The sequence below is a fragment of the Alternaria ventricosa genome, assembly GCF_023758065.1.
Source record: "Alternaria ventricosa strain BMP 2768 chromosome Unknown scaffold_25, whole genome shotgun sequence".
NCBI classification, from domain to species: Eukaryota; Fungi; Ascomycota; class Dothideomycetes; order Pleosporales; family Pleosporaceae; genus Alternaria; species Alternaria ventricosa.
Window position 1 is genome coordinate 45,243 of NW_026055705.1, and position 20,332 is coordinate 65,574.

At 50.4% G+C, this 20,332-nt stretch overlaps 6 protein-coding genes across 6 annotated transcripts; 4 read left to right on the forward strand and 2 right to left on the reverse strand.

Annotated features, from left to right (window-relative positions):
* Positions 1–3,011: 3,011 nt before the first annotated feature.
* On the forward strand, positions 3,012–5,044 carry J4E93_009869 (uncharacterized protein; the record flags this gene model as incomplete). Its single annotated transcript, XM_049347758.1, has 3 exons — positions 3,012–3,851; positions 3,902–4,159; positions 4,334–5,044. 3 exons carry the CDS (start codon positions 3,012–3,014, stop codon positions 5,042–5,044), a joined length of 1,809 nt encoding a protein of 602 aa, XP_049194987.1.
* An 848-nt stretch (positions 5,045–5,892) lies between these two features.
* J4E93_009870 (uncharacterized protein) lies at positions 5,893–6,568 on the forward strand (the record flags this gene model as incomplete). Its single annotated transcript, XM_049347759.1, has 2 exons — positions 5,893–5,915; positions 5,962–6,568. The coding sequence occupies 2 exons, from the start codon at positions 5,893–5,895 to the stop codon at positions 6,566–6,568; spliced, it is 630 nt and encodes a 209-aa protein (XP_049194988.1).
* A 553-nt stretch (positions 6,569–7,121) lies between these two features.
* Positions 7,122–9,333, reverse strand: J4E93_009871 (uncharacterized protein; the record flags this gene model as incomplete). Its single annotated transcript, XM_049347760.1, has 4 exons — positions 7,122–8,460; positions 8,516–8,914; positions 8,970–9,191; positions 9,242–9,333. 4 exons carry the CDS (start codon positions 9,331–9,333, stop codon positions 7,122–7,124), a joined length of 2,052 nt encoding a protein of 683 aa, XP_049194989.1.
* Positions 9,334–11,316: 1,983 nt separating this feature from the next.
* J4E93_009872 (uncharacterized protein) lies at positions 11,317–13,101 on the forward strand (the record flags this gene model as incomplete). Its single annotated transcript, XM_049347761.1, has 4 exons — positions 11,317–12,596; positions 12,647–12,683; positions 12,804–12,865; positions 12,921–13,101. The coding sequence occupies 4 exons, from the start codon at positions 11,317–11,319 to the stop codon at positions 13,099–13,101; spliced, it is 1,560 nt and encodes a 519-aa protein (XP_049194990.1).
* A 929-nt stretch (positions 13,102–14,030) lies between these two features.
* Positions 14,031–15,438, forward strand: J4E93_009873 (uncharacterized protein; the record flags this gene model as incomplete). Its single annotated transcript, XM_049347762.1, has 2 exons — positions 14,031–14,397; positions 14,510–15,438. The coding sequence occupies 2 exons, from the start codon at positions 14,031–14,033 to the stop codon at positions 15,436–15,438; spliced, it is 1,296 nt and encodes a 431-aa protein (XP_049194991.1).
* Positions 15,439–18,116: 2,678 nt separating this feature from the next.
* Positions 18,117–18,988, reverse strand: J4E93_009874 (uncharacterized protein; the record flags this gene model as incomplete). The annotated part of the gene is made up of 3 exons (XM_049347763.1): positions 18,117–18,233; positions 18,286–18,599; positions 18,661–18,988. The coding sequence occupies 3 exons, from the start codon at positions 18,986–18,988 to the stop codon at positions 18,117–18,119; spliced, it is 759 nt and encodes a 252-aa protein (XP_049194992.1).
* Between the last annotated feature and the right edge of the window lie 1,344 nt (positions 18,989–20,332).

Sequence of the window (20,332 nt, forward strand, 5' to 3'; positions counted from 1 at the left end):
ATCTAGTTCTACTCTTACTTGCAAGAGCACTCTAAGATAACTATAGCAAGCGCCTAGAACTACTACTTTATTAGCTTTACTCTTAAGACGTTGCGTTAATCTACCTACTTCCTTCTTGCCTATTATAATACGCTTAGGTTAGACAGTTATACCTATAGACAAGACAAAGAATGCTTAGAGTAATATAGCGTTAGATGTATAAGTAATACTGTTAAACCTATTAGGCTACTAGTCTAACATCTATGCTTTTAGACTTATAGTTTTAGACATTCTATAGTTATACCCTAAAGCCTAGCAATCTATACACTAGCTATAATAGAAATAAGCTATAGATAATAAGCTTGCTGCTTATAAAGCTACTAGAATATAGAAGAATACTAATAAGTATATAAATTAAGTTGTTAGTTCTCGCTAGGTATACAATATTAAGCTTAACTAGAATAGAAATCTAACAAAGTTTAAAGTAAGAGTAGTCGCTTAAGGCTTCTTACAACGCTCTAGCTATAATTATTTTAATACCTACTTACTAGTTATCTACTATAATACTCTGTAAATGCTTATGTATATAGCTGTTCTTCTTAACTAGGAGATTTACTAGATTAATTTTAATACTACCTACCTAAATAGAGTTCTTAAGAAAGTTATCTTTATGCGCTCTCTCTCTAGATATATAAGTAAGAACTTATACCTAAGGCTGCGCAAAGCCCTCTATAGCTTTAAACAATCTAGCTAAGAATAGTAGTATATACTTAGCAGAGAACTTATAGAATTAGAATTTTAGTAAATAAAGTTTAACCTATGCGTCTTTACAAGCTTTATACCTTAGCTACTTATTATTACTATGTATATTAATAACCTACTACTCTTAGAATATAATTAGCGCATCTAGGACTTTAAATCTATTATTACTACTAAGTTTAAATGTAAGGATCTTAGGGTTGCTCGCTACCTTTTAGGAATTAAAATTAACTAGTATAATAACAGAATTATACTTAGCTAACTCTTATATGCCTGTAAGGTTCTTTAGCGCTTTAAGATGTTAAGTTCTAATAGATAGAAAACCTCTCTTAATCTAAATTTTATTCCCTCTTGCTCTTTAGCCAACCCTACTATTAACCTAATTAATAAGAAGCGTTGCTAATTCTACTAGCAACTTACAGAATCTAGTAACTACCTTATTATTAGTACTAGGCCTAACCTAGCTTACACAAATGTATTACTAGGAACATACAATTCTAACCCTATAGATTTACACTATTGCATTACACTCTAGTTATTACAGTATATCTAATATTCTAAGAATTACGTTCTCTTCTTTATACGCCTAAACTCTATACTAGTAATTTAAAAAGTTAAGATCTACTACAACGCCTCTTAGAGATTAGACTCTAACAACACTAAATCTTTCTATAGGTATATTCTCTAGATTAATAGAAGTACAATCTTATAGTCTTCTAAGCGTTAAGTGTCTATTACTAAATCTACTTATAAAGCTAAGTATATAGCATGTTCCTATACTACTACTTACCTAGTTTAGACTTATTATGCACTCTTAGAGCTCTTTAGATCTTTACTAAGCTTTAAGTTTATTCTTACTAGTAATAATTAAGCTGCTATTATCTTAGCGAAGGACTAACAGATCTCTGTACGCTTAAAATATATTACTATTTACTACTACTTTGTAAGAGAGAAGTATCTTAAAGAGAATTTTAAGATTAAGTATGTTAGCTCTACATCTAACGTTACTAATATTTACATAAAGAGATTACTGCTACCTCTATTAGAGAGCATAAAGGAGATAATAGTTTTATATTAACATTAACTACACTATTAGTTCTTAAGGAGGACTATTAAAGGAGTAATTACATGCTAGAGTAGGTGCTCCTAGGCTAGCGTTAGAGTATATACTCAGAACCTTCTATAGTTTCAATTCATCACTTCTACACTCAACAGTACCGAGGGTATCTCGGCATGCATTTCCAGCACGCGAGCGAGTTTTGCCTTTCTTGTTTTTTTGATAGTTCTCTTTCTCGATTGTATTGTTAATCCATTCTCGAGACCTACCGCGGTCCAGAAGCAGATAATCCATACGTCAACTACGGCTACGAGCGAGATAGACGGCTGTGAGGGTGTCACAGTTCGCTGCCACTCGTAGTGTACAGCAGTGATAGTTGATAACTTCCTATTTTCAACGAATCTTTACTTCCGCTGAGTAGCGGCCGTGGAATGTCGACGTGCTCTGTGGTGATGCGGTTGGTGACGAGGAATGGGTGTCAGCCTCAAGTTGATGTGCGGATCACATGTCAGAGACTTGTGAGCGCCCTACCGTACATCTCGCTCCCACGATAACATCCTGCAAAGCTTTCAGCGGGACAAAGTCGGCTCCAGTAGCCCAAATTTGCTGCATTGGACGCTCCATCTTTTTGACGACGTCTGTGATGGATGGAAAAATGAAAGCGGTGCCGTTGGCTGTAGGAGGACGGAAGCTGTCGACGCGCTAAAGGCCCGGATCCCGGTCGCGTTCCGAAGTAGCTTGAGGGAGCGCCATCCTTCTTCCAACAACTCCATCGCGCCATGAACAGCCATCCTTCGCCCATGGAGCACATGGACGTCGAGAGGAGGTCGTCGTCTCCCAAGCGCAAAAAGGTCCGGCAAAAGTACGCGCCCAAAGCATGTAAGTTGCGACACTCGCTCTGGTTCGGCGCATCTCGAGCTTCCTATGCGGCATTCCGATGGTTCCGTAGTGGTTCGACACAGCTCGCGCGACAGGACGACGAGGTTATGCCATCAGCCGGCTGACAGATTGTGCAGGTGTATCATGCAGGCGCTCCAAGCTCAAGGTATGTACGCTCTTTTGTACAATGGATGCCTCGGTCACTTCCCTCGTGACTGCTTCGCGACTTCCTCATGCGACAGCGTCGCTTCCGCATCTACGAACTCTCCCAACAACAACCATGAGAGTCAACAACTGACGTCAGCAGTGTTCCGGCGAAAACCCATGCCAGCGGTGCATGGACAACGGCAAGCGATGCTTCTTTTCTGAAGACCAGACGGCCGCCGAAGCCCTGCAGAACCTCAGTCGACCCACGCCTGCCCTCCATACACAAGCCTCAAATACCAGCGCCAACGGCAACAGCCACAACGTGCCACGAAGGAGCTTAATGCCGTCGGAAAACGGCACCGAGCGGAGGGCGAGCGATGCCAGCACACGCGGCATGACAATGGAAGCGCGCATGGCCCGAATTGAGGCTATGATGGAGGCTCTCATGCGCGACCGAGGCCTGACCATGACGCCAATGGGCAGTGTGGAGCGCGAGGAGAACGGCAGCGATGCTTTCGGGGGTGACGCTGCCTTGTCTGTCCCGCCGCTGGATCCAATCAACCCAGCTCTTGCCTTCATGGGACAACCCTCGCTCTTCTCACAAGAGTCGGCAGACCCAGCGACACCCGTTCCCCCAGGCGCTGGTTCCCCTATCAACGGCGACCAATCGCACCTCGTACAAGTCGGCAACAGGAAGCTACCCTTTCCTAGTCCCGCCGACTACCAACAGTACCTAGCCTCCTTCTTCACCGACATTCACCTGTCTCATCCGTGCATAGATGAACCCGAGTTCCGCAACCGCAGCCAACACATGCTAGCAAGCACGACGATACCATCAGAAGATCGCGAGTTTCTCGCGCTGAACTACACCATCTTCGCGTGCTGCGACGTACTCCTCAATATCGCACCCATCGACACTGGGAAGCCTAAGGGCTGGCGCTGGCTTGAGATGGCTGACGAGCTCGTCGACAAGAGGTCGCTACTGAGCGGAAGCGGCGATTTGACGCTGATACAGTGCGTACTATTCCAGGTATGTGTTCAAAAGCTCCGAGCTTGATTCGCATAGACTAACAGTTGTAGGCCATCTACTACCAATACGCAGACATGCCCGGTCCAGCTTACAACACCATCGGTGCCGCTGCAACACTCGCTCTCCAGTCCTCCTTACATCGGCAATCTACGTGGACAAATATCACGACTGTTCAAGCATATGAGCGCATCTGCACGTTCTGGAATGTCTTTGTCCAAGACCGATTTATCTCGTTGACGTGTGGAAGACCATATAGAATCCACGAAACCGACATTCAAGTCGAGGCACCTGTGGATCTGTCACAAAGGGTAAGTAAAGCCCCAACTCCTACTCTTCCCCACCCTGAACAGGTCTGAAGACTACATCAAGATGAAAACATGTAAAGTGGGTGTCTTGACGTCGATTTCGCCTACAGGGTGTTCAATTCTGTCCTAGATTAACGTGTCGACCTCCTCCCGCTTCCTCGGGCTTACGTTTTACAGGCAAACCTGTACAAAACCGAGGATGGTGATGACCCCAGACCTTTCATCGACCACTACATCCACTACGTCATTCTCTGGGCGCGTTACGCCAGCAACGCTGTCGACGGCCGGAGTCTCGATAGCACGACCCAGGACATCATTGATAGGCAGATCACCTACTTTCTCGACCACGACTTACCAGAACTGGAGATGCCATCATACGTTCAGCGGGATGAGGCAGGTGACCCAACGCTGAAGATGTTCATCAAGCAGAAGAAGAGAGACTTCGTTCTTTGGGGGCTACGTTCCGTCATAATCTCTCTGCAATACGACGATAATAACGCTGAACACCTCCGCCAACTTGCCGGCTTCAGCCTCACCCATTCGACATTCTTTACACGGGAAGTTCGTCAGCCATTCAGCCTCCGGCATCGCATGATAACGTCCTTGTCGAATGCACTTCTGGTATTTTGCTCTCTTCTCGTCCGCCACTTTGCTGGAAGTACACATCCCCACACCGAGACCCACATCGAGTTCTTCCACCGCGCTAAGGGCATGCTATATGACCTGGCCTTTAGTCAGCCGTATGCGAAACGCGTCTTGTCTGATTTTGAAAGCATTGTGCGTGTGGTTGAGGATTGCCTAGATGGGAAAGATGCGCCAGAGAATGTCGCGGAGCTGTTTCCTTACCAGTCTTCGAGCGCTGACATTCGTGGCGTACTGTGGTTGTAGTGAACAGGGAATGAGGGGGAAGGTGGCGTTTTTCTGGTTGCAAATGTAGTTTATTCTGTGTACCAACGGCCTGCATAGATACCCATTGCCCTTGTACGGGCTAGGAGACGGCGTTTAGGATCAATTCACATTCATCATATTACCTGTTGCTCACATCTCATTGTCATTAGCCGCATACATCATCGTTGTCCATTGGTGACGGGAGAGCAAAGACGACAATTGCTGCATATAAGGGTAATGTGCTCTGACAACACGCCCGTCAAAAGACAACGAGCAGCTCTTCGGTGTAGTATAGAAGACACATCTGACGAATTTCAAGGCGCGGTAGTCTCTCAACAACAAAAAAGGCCATGGCGTGCAGTGCTTATCTTCTGCTCCCAAGTGCAAAATGGTGAGCTTCTTCACCGCGTTGACGAACAGAGCTGAGCGCATCCTTGTTCCACACTCGGGAGACGAAGCACTGGATCGGTGACGCTGGAAGGAGATACATGCAAGGCTCATGAGCATGAAGAGATTCTATGAAGGAGATTGGTCATTGCGAGAATGTGACTCGGAAGGTCTGAGTCGTATAAGCAGAGGTTCTTGGAGATGCGATACTTCTCTCTTTCGTAGAGTGTCTCCTCGCGTATGAGTCGTATAAAATGCGGGAGTTATAAGCAGAGGTGCTAGCTTGTTGTGGAACGTTTCGCGTGCGCCTACCCGGTCGATCACGTGCTGCTGCTGGAGCCTGGAGAAATCGAAACAATAACAAACGAGAGCTAGTGTCACGTTCTCCATTATCTCAGTCGTACCGAGACTCTCCCACTTACGTACCGTCCCCACATTGCGATACCTTTGGGAGCTCGACCATGGACAGAGATTTGGTCCACCGGTAAGTAAACATTATCGCAACTGACAGGCATTCACTGATTGAATAGCTCTCTGCGAAAAGTAGCACTGACGCGCCACGTTTGCACTCTACTCTTCGACCCGATAACTTTACCCTATCCCCCCGAGGAAGCTCTCAACACCAAAAAGCACGAAGGACTTCGGATCGGTAAAGCAGCAGAAAAGCTCGACGATGAACTCAACACGTACATCGCGACCTACGCAAAGGCAGAATGCATGACACTAGCCACGCTGTTCCAAAGCAAACTACCACGAGAACTGCGAGACATGGTGTACGCCCATCTACTGCCGCGGGAGACTTACATCGTCGGGCGCCGTGATCGCAACGTTCAATGGCTTGACTCCCTACGGCAGAACGGTTGCGATCATCTCTTCGTGCATGGATACACCCCGCTCGACACCTTGAAAGAGGTTAGCGAAATGTGGTACGAGGTGTCGACATTCATCGTCCTCGGCTTCCCCTTAGGGCGTGGTAGCAACTCCAAACGCGCTTCAGCTGCCTTGGACTACCTCCTCCACGACAGATGGGGTCTGGACATCGATGTACGCCAGCACGTAAAGCACATCTATATTCGCCTCGAATATACCGGGGATGTGTATGACAACATCACCCAGATTGCCGCTAACCTGCGGTGACTGCTATCACTAAGAGCGGATTTGCGGGTCGTCGTACAATTCCAATGTACACAAAAGTTCTCACCAACGCTGAGAAGACAGCAAGTGATAGGGCTTGTGACGATGCTTGAAATGGTCTTCCCTGTCCTGGAGGAACTCATCAATGGGGGAAAGAGAGTTATGGTCAACGTGAAGGGCTATCACGTGTTCGAAGTCACGGTTGAAAAGCTGAATGCGCCGATTTGGATCAGCCAGTTGACAAAGATGCTCACAGACAGAGATCTGGTTGAACGCAAGCCATAGGCTGAACAGAAACGTCGGTAAATACTCCTAGCTAGCAGCTTGTGCTGAAGAGCAATGAGATCGCGTCACATATGAGTGGAGGTCTACCAGTTTACATTGGTACCAAGCTCGCTAGGATTCTTGCATTGTGTTATATAAAGAGCACGCAAAAGTATTGCAGTAGCTGTCTTGCAAATACAAAACATCTCAATTCAGAATATCCAACACTGCTGTCCTCATGACGCTCATACTATCGCGACGATATAAAAACACACATCCAGGCTACATCGTCCTACAACTTCGCCTCCCTTCTCAGGATCGGATTTACCCACTTCTTCCACCCCTGCTGTACCCCACCATTCTGCCACGCCTTCTGGTTAATGGGCAACTGCTCGACCCAACGCATAATGTTCTCGTATACATTCCCGTCGTACATACCCAGCGCACTACAGAGACTGGCATCGGTAAAGTCCCATGCATCCGTCAGGGCGACAGCCTCGGGAAGGAGTTGATCAAGCAGATCATTGACAAGATGCCGGATAGTGTCGAGCTGTCCCGAAGTGAAATACGGAGAACGCTCGTCGGCTGTTTCGATAAAGGATACTGCGTCGACGGTACGTGGGTTTATGATCATTGATAGTGCGTAGAGGGAGCGCATACGGTTCAAGACGATGCGTAGGTAGTTGCATGTAGAATCAGAAAGGCTCGAGATGAAGTCGGTGAATGACTTCAGAATGAAGTATTCAATGTGGGCCCGCGATGCGGAGATGAGCAGCATCATATGCTCGTTCCATGCATCTGCTGGCAACTTGGTCGATGCGCGAATTGCCGAATGCGCTTTCACGACCATGCGGTGTGCACGGTCGCGATAGATGGCGAGTTGTACTTTGGGATCGAGAAACTGCGTTGCGGATGCGCTACAAGGGAGGTTGGGATCTTCGACATCAGTCAGGTACTGGACGTGGGGCTCGATTGGCTCGCCATCTTGTAGGCGGTCAAGTTGCTTGAGAAGGTGTCGCCCGAGTTGTTGCCAGAGGACGTAGTTCTCGCCTTCGAATGTCGCGCCACCGACCAACGCACCGACAATGTCTGGTAGGCCTGAGATAGACATGTAGCCATGACCGCCGCACAGCTTACGCGCGTCTTCGGCACCATCGGCAGCCTCAAACGTAACATACGCCTTCATTCCAGCAGTCAATGCGTGAACAGCTGGCAGAAGCGAGTGATCGTTCTTGCTCTGCATCTCCCGGAGCTTGTTATACTGTTCGTCGCAGACCCGAGAGCCAAAGAACATGGCGTACGTCTTGGCGATCAAGCTCAAAAGACGGAAGTGCTGATGCTTGTAGTGCAAGATGCTTCCTTCAGTGGCAAACGCATCAGCAGGCCCGAGGCCTTGTTGTCGTACAACAGAGTATCGTGTCGCGATCGTCGAAGCTTGGGCTAGCTGAACCGTGAAGACACTGGGCATCCTGCCGCGGACGAGCAACATGACGGAGTACGAAAGCTTAGCGCGGAGGGGATCTTTGGTGAATGTGCCATCGGATGTGAGCTGGCTGTGAGCCATGAGCATCTGCGATCGAGAGATGCGCACGTTGTCGAAGGAGGCGAAGCCATTGTCAGCTTCGTTATAGCTGGGTCTTGGTGAGTGATTGAACTCTTGACGTCTTCTCCGATGTCATTACTTACCCAAGCTTCAAGCCGACATCGCCCATCTTCACACCAGGCATTGGTGTGCCGTCCTCGACGGATCGGAGTTGCACAAGGAAGATATGTGGGCCGTGGTCCTGATCGCCAACAATGAGTCTCGCCATGACTGTGCCGTGTGTGGTTGAGAAGCCTAGCCCCGCAGGCCAAAACTTTGTCGATGAGATTGTTGGGGAGTGAACGACGAACTCATCGCGATCGGGGTCGAAAGTGGCGGTCGTTTCGATACCTCGCACGAATGAACCATGACCAAGCTCGGTTTGTGCGTATGTGCCAAGTATCTTGCCGGATCGAGCGAGCGGAAGCCACTTTGCCTTTTGTTCCTCTGTACCGTTGTGCTCCATCCCGGGCTCGAAGAGGATGGCTTTGTGGCCGAAGGGGCTATAGGAAGTCAGTTCGTCAGTCGTGGAAGACTCTCCTGACTACCTCAACATACCTGGCGTTCATGAGGTTGTATCGCGGCGTAATCCACACGAAGTGCTCATGGTCATGCTTGAGCATATCATCGAGACACGCTTTTCCCATCTCAAGACCTTGTTCAAATAGATCCTCTCGTGAGGTCTGCGCGTAGCATCGAGGGAGCTTTGCATTGTCGTCGATGCCGATTGCTTTCTCGACTCGCTTGAAGGCGGCCCGTCGCTCCTTGACAACTTTCTCACTGCAGATGGGTCAGCGAGGATGTTACCTCGGATCACAGGTTGTGCTTACCTTCCCCAGAGTATGCATGTAAGCTGGAACGTGTCGAAAGAGGCAGAGTCTCTAGCTTTCTGTAACAGCGCGCTCTGGGCATTTGCTACCATATTGACCACTGCTGCTCTAAAGGTATAGACAACAAAACGTGAAGATGAGAGGTGAAGATGCGGGGGCGAAGACTAGGGTTGAGGGTGACCGATGAATGCCACCATTTAAGACGTGTTGAGCAAGCCGAGATGTAGCAGTCTATTGCCGGGTGCACTGGGCTTCCCCCATTGATGATGGTGTGCCTCCCATAGTCTCTCTGGTCCGACACGTAACCCGCGCTTGCCATCCTCCAAGCCATATGTCGCCGTCCTTTTACCCAGTATGAACCATATCTGCATTTATGCGGCGTGGAAGTCCAGATCAAAAATTGCGATTGGCCAGATCGTCCAGATGTCCTCACGGAGATGTGCATACATGGTCCTTCCGTTCACCAGATGCGAGTTACGAATCTCCATCTAGAGTTTAGCTGATACGGCTCCTTCACTGTATTGGGCGATCCCTTGATCTTGTGTTTCATAGCTTTTACTCGTACAGTTCAGACTGAACACATTCCACCTGTTCGAACCCGCGGCCCAGGTCATAGTGCTCATTTGAGATTCAGCTGAACGTATGTGATGCTACTCCATATCGCGCGTTGTCTCAGAGGTTGCATTTCGGCCAGTCAATGATATCGAAGTCTGGAACCGAAGGACGCGGGCCGTGTTTGTAAGGGCGGCCCTTGATGGCGACGCCACGTGGGGAAAGTCCTCATCTTCCGATGGCATGTCGAATCGTATTTCTTCGATGTTTGCCGTGTCATAATCCTTCCTCGGAACGGACGCGAACTGCGACGCTATTCGATGAGCCTGCTTCAATCAGATAATAAGGACGTGGAGCGCGTGAGAACGAGTAGCAGATGATCCGCTCCTCTAGCACGCAGGTGCTTGGCTTTGACCTATTTTTTGCATTGGCATAGACGGGTCTGAAACCTATTCCGAGGTTGGAATGAGGCGGCGTAATGCCCACGGCTGAGGTAGCAGCAATTCTATAGGGGTGCACTCCATTGCGCTACTAGCTCCGCGTCCGCCATTGCGAAAGCTGAGTGATATCTTGGTGATTTACGCTAAAACTTCGAGAGATTCCGTTGCGGCTTCTTTGTTGATCATCCATATCGCATGCAGACGTGCGGAGCCTGACGGATGTGTAGATGCTGAGATCATGGTGTTCTGCGGTGAGATGACGGCGGGCCTCAGCGGGCCAAGCCATTTCAGGTTAGCGTGCCATGCAACTTGCCGAGGCGACACGTGCAGAACCTGTGAAGCAACTGCCGCGCATTTCCATGCGTGCATGCCAACTCTGGCCACCCCTTGCTCTGCAACAACGATAGTCATCGCGCTGCTTTCCGGTTTTGTCTGCAGTATGCCTGACCCCTGGGGTGAAAATTCGCGCTGGCCCTCCCGAAAATTGTCGGCGATACAAGCGAGCCTCTTCAAACTTATCGTATGCGGCCTGCATGTCATCACCTCCGCATCACCGACTAGAACTGGCCTGGTTCACGAGTACTACGCCAAGCATGTCTGTAAGCAATGACTACTAATAAGAAGCATTCTCAAGACTTTAGCATTCTTACTCATCAGTCGCATGCGGGTCGCACCGTTTCCATCTTTTCTCCGGCATTTGCCCTGCCCATTCTCGGATTTCGGGCTTAACGATTATTGGTTCTAGGCGCGTTGTACCGTCCCAGGATGTGTGACAGCTCTTCAACGTTCATCATGATGACGCAGTGGTGTATCTCTTCCTAACGCTTTTGCGGAGCTTGCGGCATTTTCATTCGTGGATCCAGGTAGACCACGTGCTGGCACGACGATGTACAGGGGTTGCCTGCAGTACACGTTATGGCAGATCAGTATAGCCCATGATTAAGTATCAGTCACCTTGAGGTCATGACATAACGCACATGGGCTGGCGTGTCCACTCCACAATGCGACAGTCGCGCGCATTTGTAGGGGGATGCATCCCGAGCCTCATGCTAGATCAAACTTCCCCAACTCCACACCCCGACCATGGCGCCCGCTGAACCCAACGCAAAGCCTTTCGAGCTCTTGACAGCCGAAGAGCCGAATTTCCCAGAAGAGCGCGAAGGGTGGAAAGGATACATCGAGTGGGAGCGATACCCAGAAAAGAAGAAGCAGGCGGCAGAAATCCTGGCGAAATATGACTTCCCCGTACCTCCCGAATTCCAGCTGAAGCCGCTGCCCGATACCAACCCTGTGCTTGAAGGTGTGCGATGGAAATACTACCACTATGCTATGGGCAAGACGCTGAAGGATATGCCGGCTGATTCGTGGGAACATGTCAAGAAAGAGAAGAGCGAGGACATGGTCCACGTACTTCAATTCCCCTATAACGGTGAGCCGGAGCGGAAGCGACTAGTCGAAACCGAAATCACCAACAACAAAGACCACTTCGTTCGAAACCATGGTGGCATTCCTGAGATCGATCCGGAGAAGTACTTCTTCGAAGTCGAGGGTCTTGTTGACAAGCCGAAGAAGATTACACTGAAGGAGCTACAAGACGAGAGCATCTTCCCGCGCATGGAGACCTGTGTCACCCTGCAGTGCAGTGGTACGCGACGTATCGAGCAGATCCACGACTACCCTGGAGACGGAGATGAACTCATCAATGCGCCGTGGGGAGAAGGTGCCATCGGCACGGCCCGTTACGTGGGCGTCAGTCTCAAGAAGGTGCTCAAGTACTGCGGACTGAAGCCGGAAGGAAAGCACGTCGAGTTCTTTGGCGCCGACACCTACTTCAAGAAGGGTCACGTATACAACTACGCTGTATCAGTACCGACTCGCAAGGTGAAGATCAACGAGGTCATGCTGGCGTGGGAAATGAACGGAGAGCCACTACCAGCCATCCATGGCTTCCCACTCCGTACCGTTGTAATGGGCTACATCGGCGCCAGAAGCTGCAAATGGCTCACTCGCATCAACGTCATCGACCAGCCGTCTCTGGCTCCTGTTCAAATGAAGGAGTATCTCTACTATACTCCGCAGAACGGCAAGCAAAACGTCACATACAGCAACGGCTTCAGTATCCAGACGATGCCTGTTGCGAGTGCTATCATGACGCCTGTCGACAAAGACGTCATTGTACACGACGGGAAGATCCGCATGACTGGCTGGGCATATAGTGGTAGTGGCTGGCCGGAACGAGTTGAAGTCAGCAACGATGGTGGCGGTGTTTGGTATGAGGTGCCATACGAGAACTTGAGCAAGAAATACTACCATGCCTGGCGCACGTGGTGGGTCGATATTCCAGTCGATGCTGAGGGATGGCTGTAAGTCTATTGTCGGCGGTAATCCTGCGACAAATGCTAACGTTGCTCAGTGAGTTCTGCGTGCGTTGCTGGGATGACGCTTTGAATGTAAGCAAACTTTGACTCCCGTTACGAAGGTCCCACACGTCTTACATCGTGGTTGTCTCGATGTGGCGTGGCAAAGTCTCGCTGTAACTACCAGACAACATTCGCTGACTATATATGCAGACACAACCCACCTTCGTGCGAAGTGCATGGAACTGGGATCTCCACGTAACATCCTCGTGCCAGTAAGTATCTGTGTGATCTTACATGCTCGATAGCAGAAGCCTAACGTTACTGTAGCCGCGTCAAGCTTTACAGCGTCAATCGCACCAAGCCCGCCACGGCGAAGCGTCTCAAGCAACTCGAAGATCACGGTGCTTCGATCCATCCCATCACCAGGCCTTTGCCATTTGATCTCGAGACCGAGGAGGAATATCTGGAGGAGATGAAGAAGCGTGGAGGTCGCGATCCGGAGGAGTAGGTCGCTAGAAGAGCGTTGCTTGGCCAAAGTGGCTACGCGAGTCGGGTTCGAGCAAGCCTGACTTTACTGGATAGTAGGATCGTTTTAATAGCCGGTATATATGATAATGCAATGAGTAATACATGTTTCCCGAAGAGCAGCCATGATGTGTGAGGTACCCGGCGGGTAGAGGTGGACGCAGGCGGCAGCATTTCGCCACGTCGTATCGCAGTCTAATTGAGCTTTTCCAGTCTCGGAATGCATGCAGCAAAATGTGTATGAGGCACAGTAGTTCCGGGGATTGAGTCTAGTCGGTCATGAATTGCGGCGCAGTTGAGACATTGCCCCACCACGGGCGGCACGTGGCAGGAACGTTATCAAGAAGCGGCTCTCTCATTGTGTATCGGTCCGCAACAATGCACACTACTGCTATGCTGTTCTGATGTGACATCGCAGGTCTGTTCAGGCGGTTTAACAAAGATCTGAAGTTCCCAAGACCGTAATGGCAAACTACCCCTAGGCACCCAGTCTGCCTCGCCACACACGCGCAGCGCAGGGCATTCGGCCCCTGCATTGCATGGCAGGACATCTGCATGAACTATCGGATCGCGCGAAGAAGAGGCAGGAGCGGGCAGATGGGTCGCTCTTCAGTGGATAGTGTGGAGTACATACGAAGATAGTCTCTGCGCACGTCAGCCGGGCGACATCCGCAAGCGCCTGGGGCCAGGCATCTTTCTTCTTTTGTGGTTATTATTGGGTATGTTCGTGGGGTATATGGAGTTTCAATTCTTCCGCCGGTAGTAGACTGGATGGAGCTTGTACGATGAAGCCTGGAGTTGAGCTTGGTATCCTGGGCCGCTATAAGTATGCGGAAGCATTGCGATAACTCTTAGGCCATCTCCATCGATCTCATCCTCCAGGAATTACTGCACCTCTTCCTGCCTTTCAAGATGCGGTTCTTCATCCGTGCTCTTTCTCTTGCTGCAGCTGCCGCATCGTTTCTTGCTCATGCGGCACCTCTTCCAACTCGCTCAACCGAGGATTCTATCGCGGGCCGATACATCGTACAGCTCAAGCCGGACGTAGACGTCGCAACATTCACCGCTCATCGTGAGAAGGTCCGCAGTATAGTAGCTCGCCATCTCGGACGACGAGATGACGACCTGAACGCAGGGATCGATCAGGAGTACGATTTTGGAGACTTCAAGGGCTATGCCGGGGCATTTGACCCAGCCGTTGTTGCCGAATTGGAGGCCATGGATGACGTTTTCCTCGTCGAGAAAGACTTTCTAATGTATCCTACGGCTCTCATGACGCGTACGTATAAGCATTCTGGAGCCCACATCGACATTAGCTCACCCACTTTGTCGTCTGCAGACCCATTCGGTTTTTTTTCTTGTATGAGGCGGGTGTCGCTAACACTAAGTAGAAAGCAACGCACCGTGGGGTCTTGCAAGCGTATCCTCTAGGACCAGAGGGGCTACCAATTATATATACGATGAGTCAGCTGGCGAGGGAACCTACTCATATGTAGTAGACAGTGGCATTCGAACGACCCATAAGGAGTTCGACAACAATCGCGCTTCCTGGGGCTACAACGCAGCCAACTCCAACAATGCCGATGTTACCGGCCATGGCACCCACGTAGCTGGTGTAATTGGTTCAAAAACCTACGGCGTCGCCAAGAAGACGAATCTCATTGCGGTCAAAGTAATAGGCGATGATAACGTCGCAGCTGGTTCCAGTGTGCTGGCTGGCTTGAACTGGGTGACAAACGATATCGTTACCAAGAGCCGACTGGGTTCAGCAGTGGTGAACTTATCGCTCGGTGGACCAGCCTCCTCATCCATGGATAACGCCGTCAACGCATTGGCGAGTCGAGGTATATTGCCTGTTGTCGCTGCAGGAAACGAAAACCAGCCGGCCGCAAATGTCTCGCCGGCTCGTGCTGCCAACGCTCTGTGCGTAGGAAGCGTTCAATCGAACGACGCTCGTTCTTCGACATCGAATTACGGGTCGGCCGTAGATATCTGGGCTCCAGGTGGTGATATCATATCTACCTGGCACACCTCAGATACAGCCACAATGACAGCGAGTGGTACCTCGGCGTCTGCACCATTTGTGGCTGGCATAGTGTCATATCTGCGCGGTCTCGAAGGGCAATCGATCGGTCCGGCCGCGAGGGCAAGAGTTTTGTCATTGGCTACTGTAAGTGACTCTACATCGACTGCATGTGAGACGTACACTGACTTCGCAAACCTGATTTTAGCCAAATCGCCTTACAGATGTAGCAGGCGCACCAAACCTATTGGCTTACAATGGAAGAGCTTGAAGGCGATGGTCGCAATCGGCTCGTAATTCGTCATTGTATAGCAATACAACCTCTATTCAGCTGGTCCATCTTTGGCGTTACATCAGTGACGAAGGGTTGTGTTCAACGGTGCCTAAGACGTGATACGGCGGTCGGTGCGATGTGTACCCTGGTCCATATGTGTTGCGACACGCGTTGCTAACGAAACTTTGGAGGGGGAGTCTCAAAAATGAGGGGCTGATCGCCAAGATGCATGAAAGTGAAAAAAGCATCTGCTCGGAGTAGTTGAAGTCGTAGTCGCGTCCGACGATGAAAAGTGTTGGCGACTGACATTGTTCTCACGGAATGAGGACAAGCCATCCGGAATAGGCTAAGACTGACTTAGTCATCCGAAGAGTGGGGCCTATCAGGGGTTCGCGATCTGGATGACGTAGAACACCCTTCTGTTCATTCCAACCTCACCACAGATACTACTAGCATGCCATCTACACATCTTCAAACTGTCGGTAATGCGCTCCGGATTACTGATTACGACTCTGGATATGGTGAAGCGCTGGCAGTTTTGTGAGTAGCATGGACTTCACTTGATCATCATTAACAGCTCTTGCAATGGCGTCTTCCAACGCAGTTGCTTCATTGACAGCAGGCACCTTGATCTCTACCAAGCTGAGGCATCTGCTTCCCGGTCGCAACGCAGCCTTAGCACTCAAATTAAAGTCCTCATTGCGATGGAAGCAGCACCAACGTCTCAAGATGCATGGGCGGGTAAGAGATAACCGTCTGAAGATGGCAACAGTGTACAGGAACCTACGAATATAAGTTCACTTGCTGGAGGCGGCAGTCGCGCCTCCTGCTTAGTATGCTTGCTCATATGGATCCTTTCGACAATCACTAGCCAAGAACTTCAAAGCAACTGCGACCCTACCGCCTAATCGGGATCTGTGGCACGCGATGTGTACACATTCGAGACCACATTTACGGCGATCGTCCCACCATCAACCCTATCGTTACCTCTGGCATACGGCCTATCGCAATGGTCGTAGTCTTGCTTCCGAGTTGCGGATTAAGAGGGCTGATCAAATCCTTGCTCTCACCTCAGATAACGACAAGCGATCACGCCGAAACTTCCGCTCCACGATACGTCTGCGCGCGCAAGAAACACCAAAGTGGAAGAAAGGGACGAACATGCGTTTACCGAGTTAGCGGCGAGCGTACAGGCAACGGCGGACGCAAAGTCAGGCTATACACGAATGTGGAAGGTGTCGATCTCGACGACGACGAGCGGCAGAGTTTCGCTGGCATTCAACGCACTATGCGCCACACTAAAGGCCGTAGCCCGAGGCCGGAGAAACCTCACTCCCCTCGGATACCAGACCCTGTGGGCAAAAAGCGCCTGAAGGCCAAGAAGCTGGCTGACAAGGCTCACGATGCAAGCGATGAAGGCTCTGATAGTCGTGCTGAAGACAATGGGATTACGCCGTCACGAGCCAGACTCCTGAGTGTAGGCCCGGATGAAATCTGGGACGTACCCAGACATCTCAGATTTGGGGACAATGGGAAGCATGTATTCTGCAAGTCGCATAATGGCTCACGCAGCGGGACACGCGACGTCAATCCCCGTGAAGGCGCACAAATCCACAGACGAAAAGAAGCAGACAGCTTTGATGAGCCGACGTCGCAAGCCGAAGGACGCGTACGAAAACGTCGAGACCGTTATTGCTCAGGCGCGCTACCGACCCCAGAGCATCGATCGAATAGATCATCCCTGAAATCAGCGCCGATGATTCCTTCAAGAAGATCTCGAACAGCCGCAGCCAAGAATACCATTAGACTTGTCATCAACCCCAAAGAATATACATCCAAATCGGAAGAGCATGAGTCACTCGACGGAAAGCAGAACGCATTTGGGGTGTCAGAGGCGCCTGGAAGCCCATTCAGGCAACCCGGACTGACGCCACAGGAGTCGTCCGACTTAGTCTTTGGGGCAAGCTCTGGAGTCGAAACGCGGAGACGGCTGCGAGCGGGTCGGGCAGACGATCTCATTGCGCCAGATGTGCATGAGTCCGCATCCCAGCTCGCACGCGATCCTTCGCTAGGCAAAATACAGCAAAACACGAACGCATACAACCTGTCTCGAAACCCACCTGCATTACACCTCGGACATACTATACTCAACCATGATGAACATGACGTTCTTACAAGACCGCGAGCACCGGCTCTCATCAGTCCTTCAAGAACAGCGTTTTCAACACATGGCACCACGCAAGCAACAATGCCGAGGTTTCTTCCAGAACAATCCCTACAACAAGTCACTACACGTACACCTGGACTAGTTCATGCTGAGGCCGGTGTACCATCTGATCGGTACCTGTCAAGTGTCACCCCCGGTACCCCGCCATATACGCCCGGAAAGGCGAGATGATGCGGAAACGATGCAGCAGCATGGTATGACGATTGAGGGTCAGCCCGACTATCAATATGAATTTCTGGATCAGCCACTGCGAATGGAAAACAACAATTGGGGTATTATTAAACGCCGTATACCAAAGGCAACATATTAGCCGATCCAATTAATCCACGTCCTCAATCCAATCATCAAATCCGCTGTTCATCACGGGTATTGCCTCATTTCCTCCGTCCAATAGATCACTTCCGCTATGTTGGCTGATATCGTCGTCCAAATCCTGATATTCCTACTTAGCATCAGTTTCGGTGTCGACAACGTTCACGTCTCCTGTGCGACCGGGGTTACAATAATCTTCGCCCCCATAACGGCCGGGGAGTTCGCGTCCTCGATGTCGGGATAGATGTTATTTACCAGAAATTGTCCGACCTGCCACGACTACGACTTGGTTAGCTATCAGCAGTTCCACGTCTCGAGATTTGTGACTTACCAGAAGCCCACCTTCAACATAGTGTCTCCACCTCTCTGAAGACCCCAGGTATACCAAGATCTCCCATGGCAGCTCCTCGCTATCGAACTCCCAAAACGTCATGTACTGGTACACTGACGCATTATCCACTGGTTTGTACTTCTGGTCCTGGATGAGCGAAGCGTGCTCGAGCTTGAAGATGCGCGTGCGAAGAAGTCCAGGACTCTCGAGCATACCGGGCGTAAACTCTTCGCCGAACCACTTTACGAATTCGTCGTGAACCTCTGGGGCGGGCTGCCAAAGGACTACGACCCACATTTGGACATCGCGGGGATCTGACGCAGGGTGTTAGCTTCCATGGTGCATCCTTGTATCATGATCTTGAGGATGACATACCTCCGCGCCACTCTTCCCCGAACCAGTTCTTATGCTCTGTGTAGAACCGTGTGTCTACCTTCGCCTCATCCGGAAGTTTGTCCAGCGCAGGGCATATCCGCGCATCCAGGTCTTGCGCGCTTGGTTGTTTTGGTAGATCGTAGATGGTCATGAACCTGCCATCAATCCCAGGTACTTCCTGGAAAGGACTGTCTTCCACTTGCTCTGCATGTCTGGCGGTGGACCTGATCTTCACCAGGGCGTCGGGTATATGCGTGGATTCGTACCAGTGATAGGCATCGTTTGCATCCTCGCCTAACTCCGCCCAGGCACAAGCAATTCTCGACATGATTTCTTTTTGCGAGAGTTGGTAATTCGGTTCCGCGGACGTGGTCAAGAAGGATTAATGCAGAAAGGTAGGTGAAACTTGACAGAGCAAGAGAGCAAGGTAACACAGCGGTCAGCATAAGGAGTACGCGCAAACAGAGCACACCTGGACTGTGCCACGAAAGTTTTGCCCTGCATCCCTGAACCATGTGCTCTTCAGCAAGGGTTACTCCGTCGGGGCAAGTAAAGCTGTAAGAATTTCCCCAATCAGTATGGTGTCGTGGCGGCCCGTATCCGCCTGACTGCGGCCATGAGGGTGTGTCCGCAGTACCGCCGGGGAAGTTCGCATTGCCGAAAGCTAATTTCGCGACTACTGCCAATAGTCACGATCAGTGTAGTTCGCGAGCTGATCTCAATCAATGCGAGGCAGACTTGTACTTTTAAATGACGATGCGCTGGTAGCAGTCGGAGGCAGAGATAGATCGAGTCATGCGAATCACCGATGCGCCGGGAGTCGGACATGGGTGATATGCAGGAAGACCGAACGGGTGATCACACGGCCGGAAGGAGAGGCGCGCAGACAGGAATCAGGTAAGTTAGCCAGCTGATTAGCATGTATTGGCTCGCTAAAAGTAGACAATGCTTTCGATTTGAGCTGTGCAGGATCGCTTAGACAGCATGAACGCCACGTAGTAAACAAGACATGGCAAGACTGCGCCGTAACCCGAAACCTCCTCGTGCGCGTTTCCCACGTGGCGCCCCAGACAGTGTAACATGACGCACATGACGCAAGACTTGATCATCCTATACAAAGTGTACCTTTCTGACAGCGGAATCGTTCCCCCCTCCAATAAGGCTTCTCTTGCCGCGTCTCCCATGCGTCTCTCCGGAGGAACGCACAGTGATGGTCATCACTGCCTTCACAACCAAACACCGCCTCCTATGTCAATATGCATCTGCTTCTCATGCATGTCTCTCTTGTCTTTCCTAGCGAATCCGCGGTGACTCCTTTCGCACACAAGCGCGCGGCATCGGAATGAGCGATCTCCCTGATGAGCTCCTCGGTAGTGGCGTTGGAGATCCTGCTTGCGCGAGTATTTCTTGTTGCAATTGTCGCAGGTGCAGATGTAAAGCTTTTTGACCTCGACGCGGTAAAACGGCGTCTGCGGGCCATGTTCGTTGGAACCAATATCCTGGTCTCGTGGAAAAGTGTAGTGTATGTCTTGGTCGTTATCATTCCCATAGCTTCCAAAGCTGATGGAGTGAGGCTGCGGGAGTACATTGTCCATCGACCCGTCAAACAAGATGTTCGCAGAATCGTGGCGAGGGGGGGGGGGGGGGGGGGGGGGGGGGGGGGGGGGGGTGT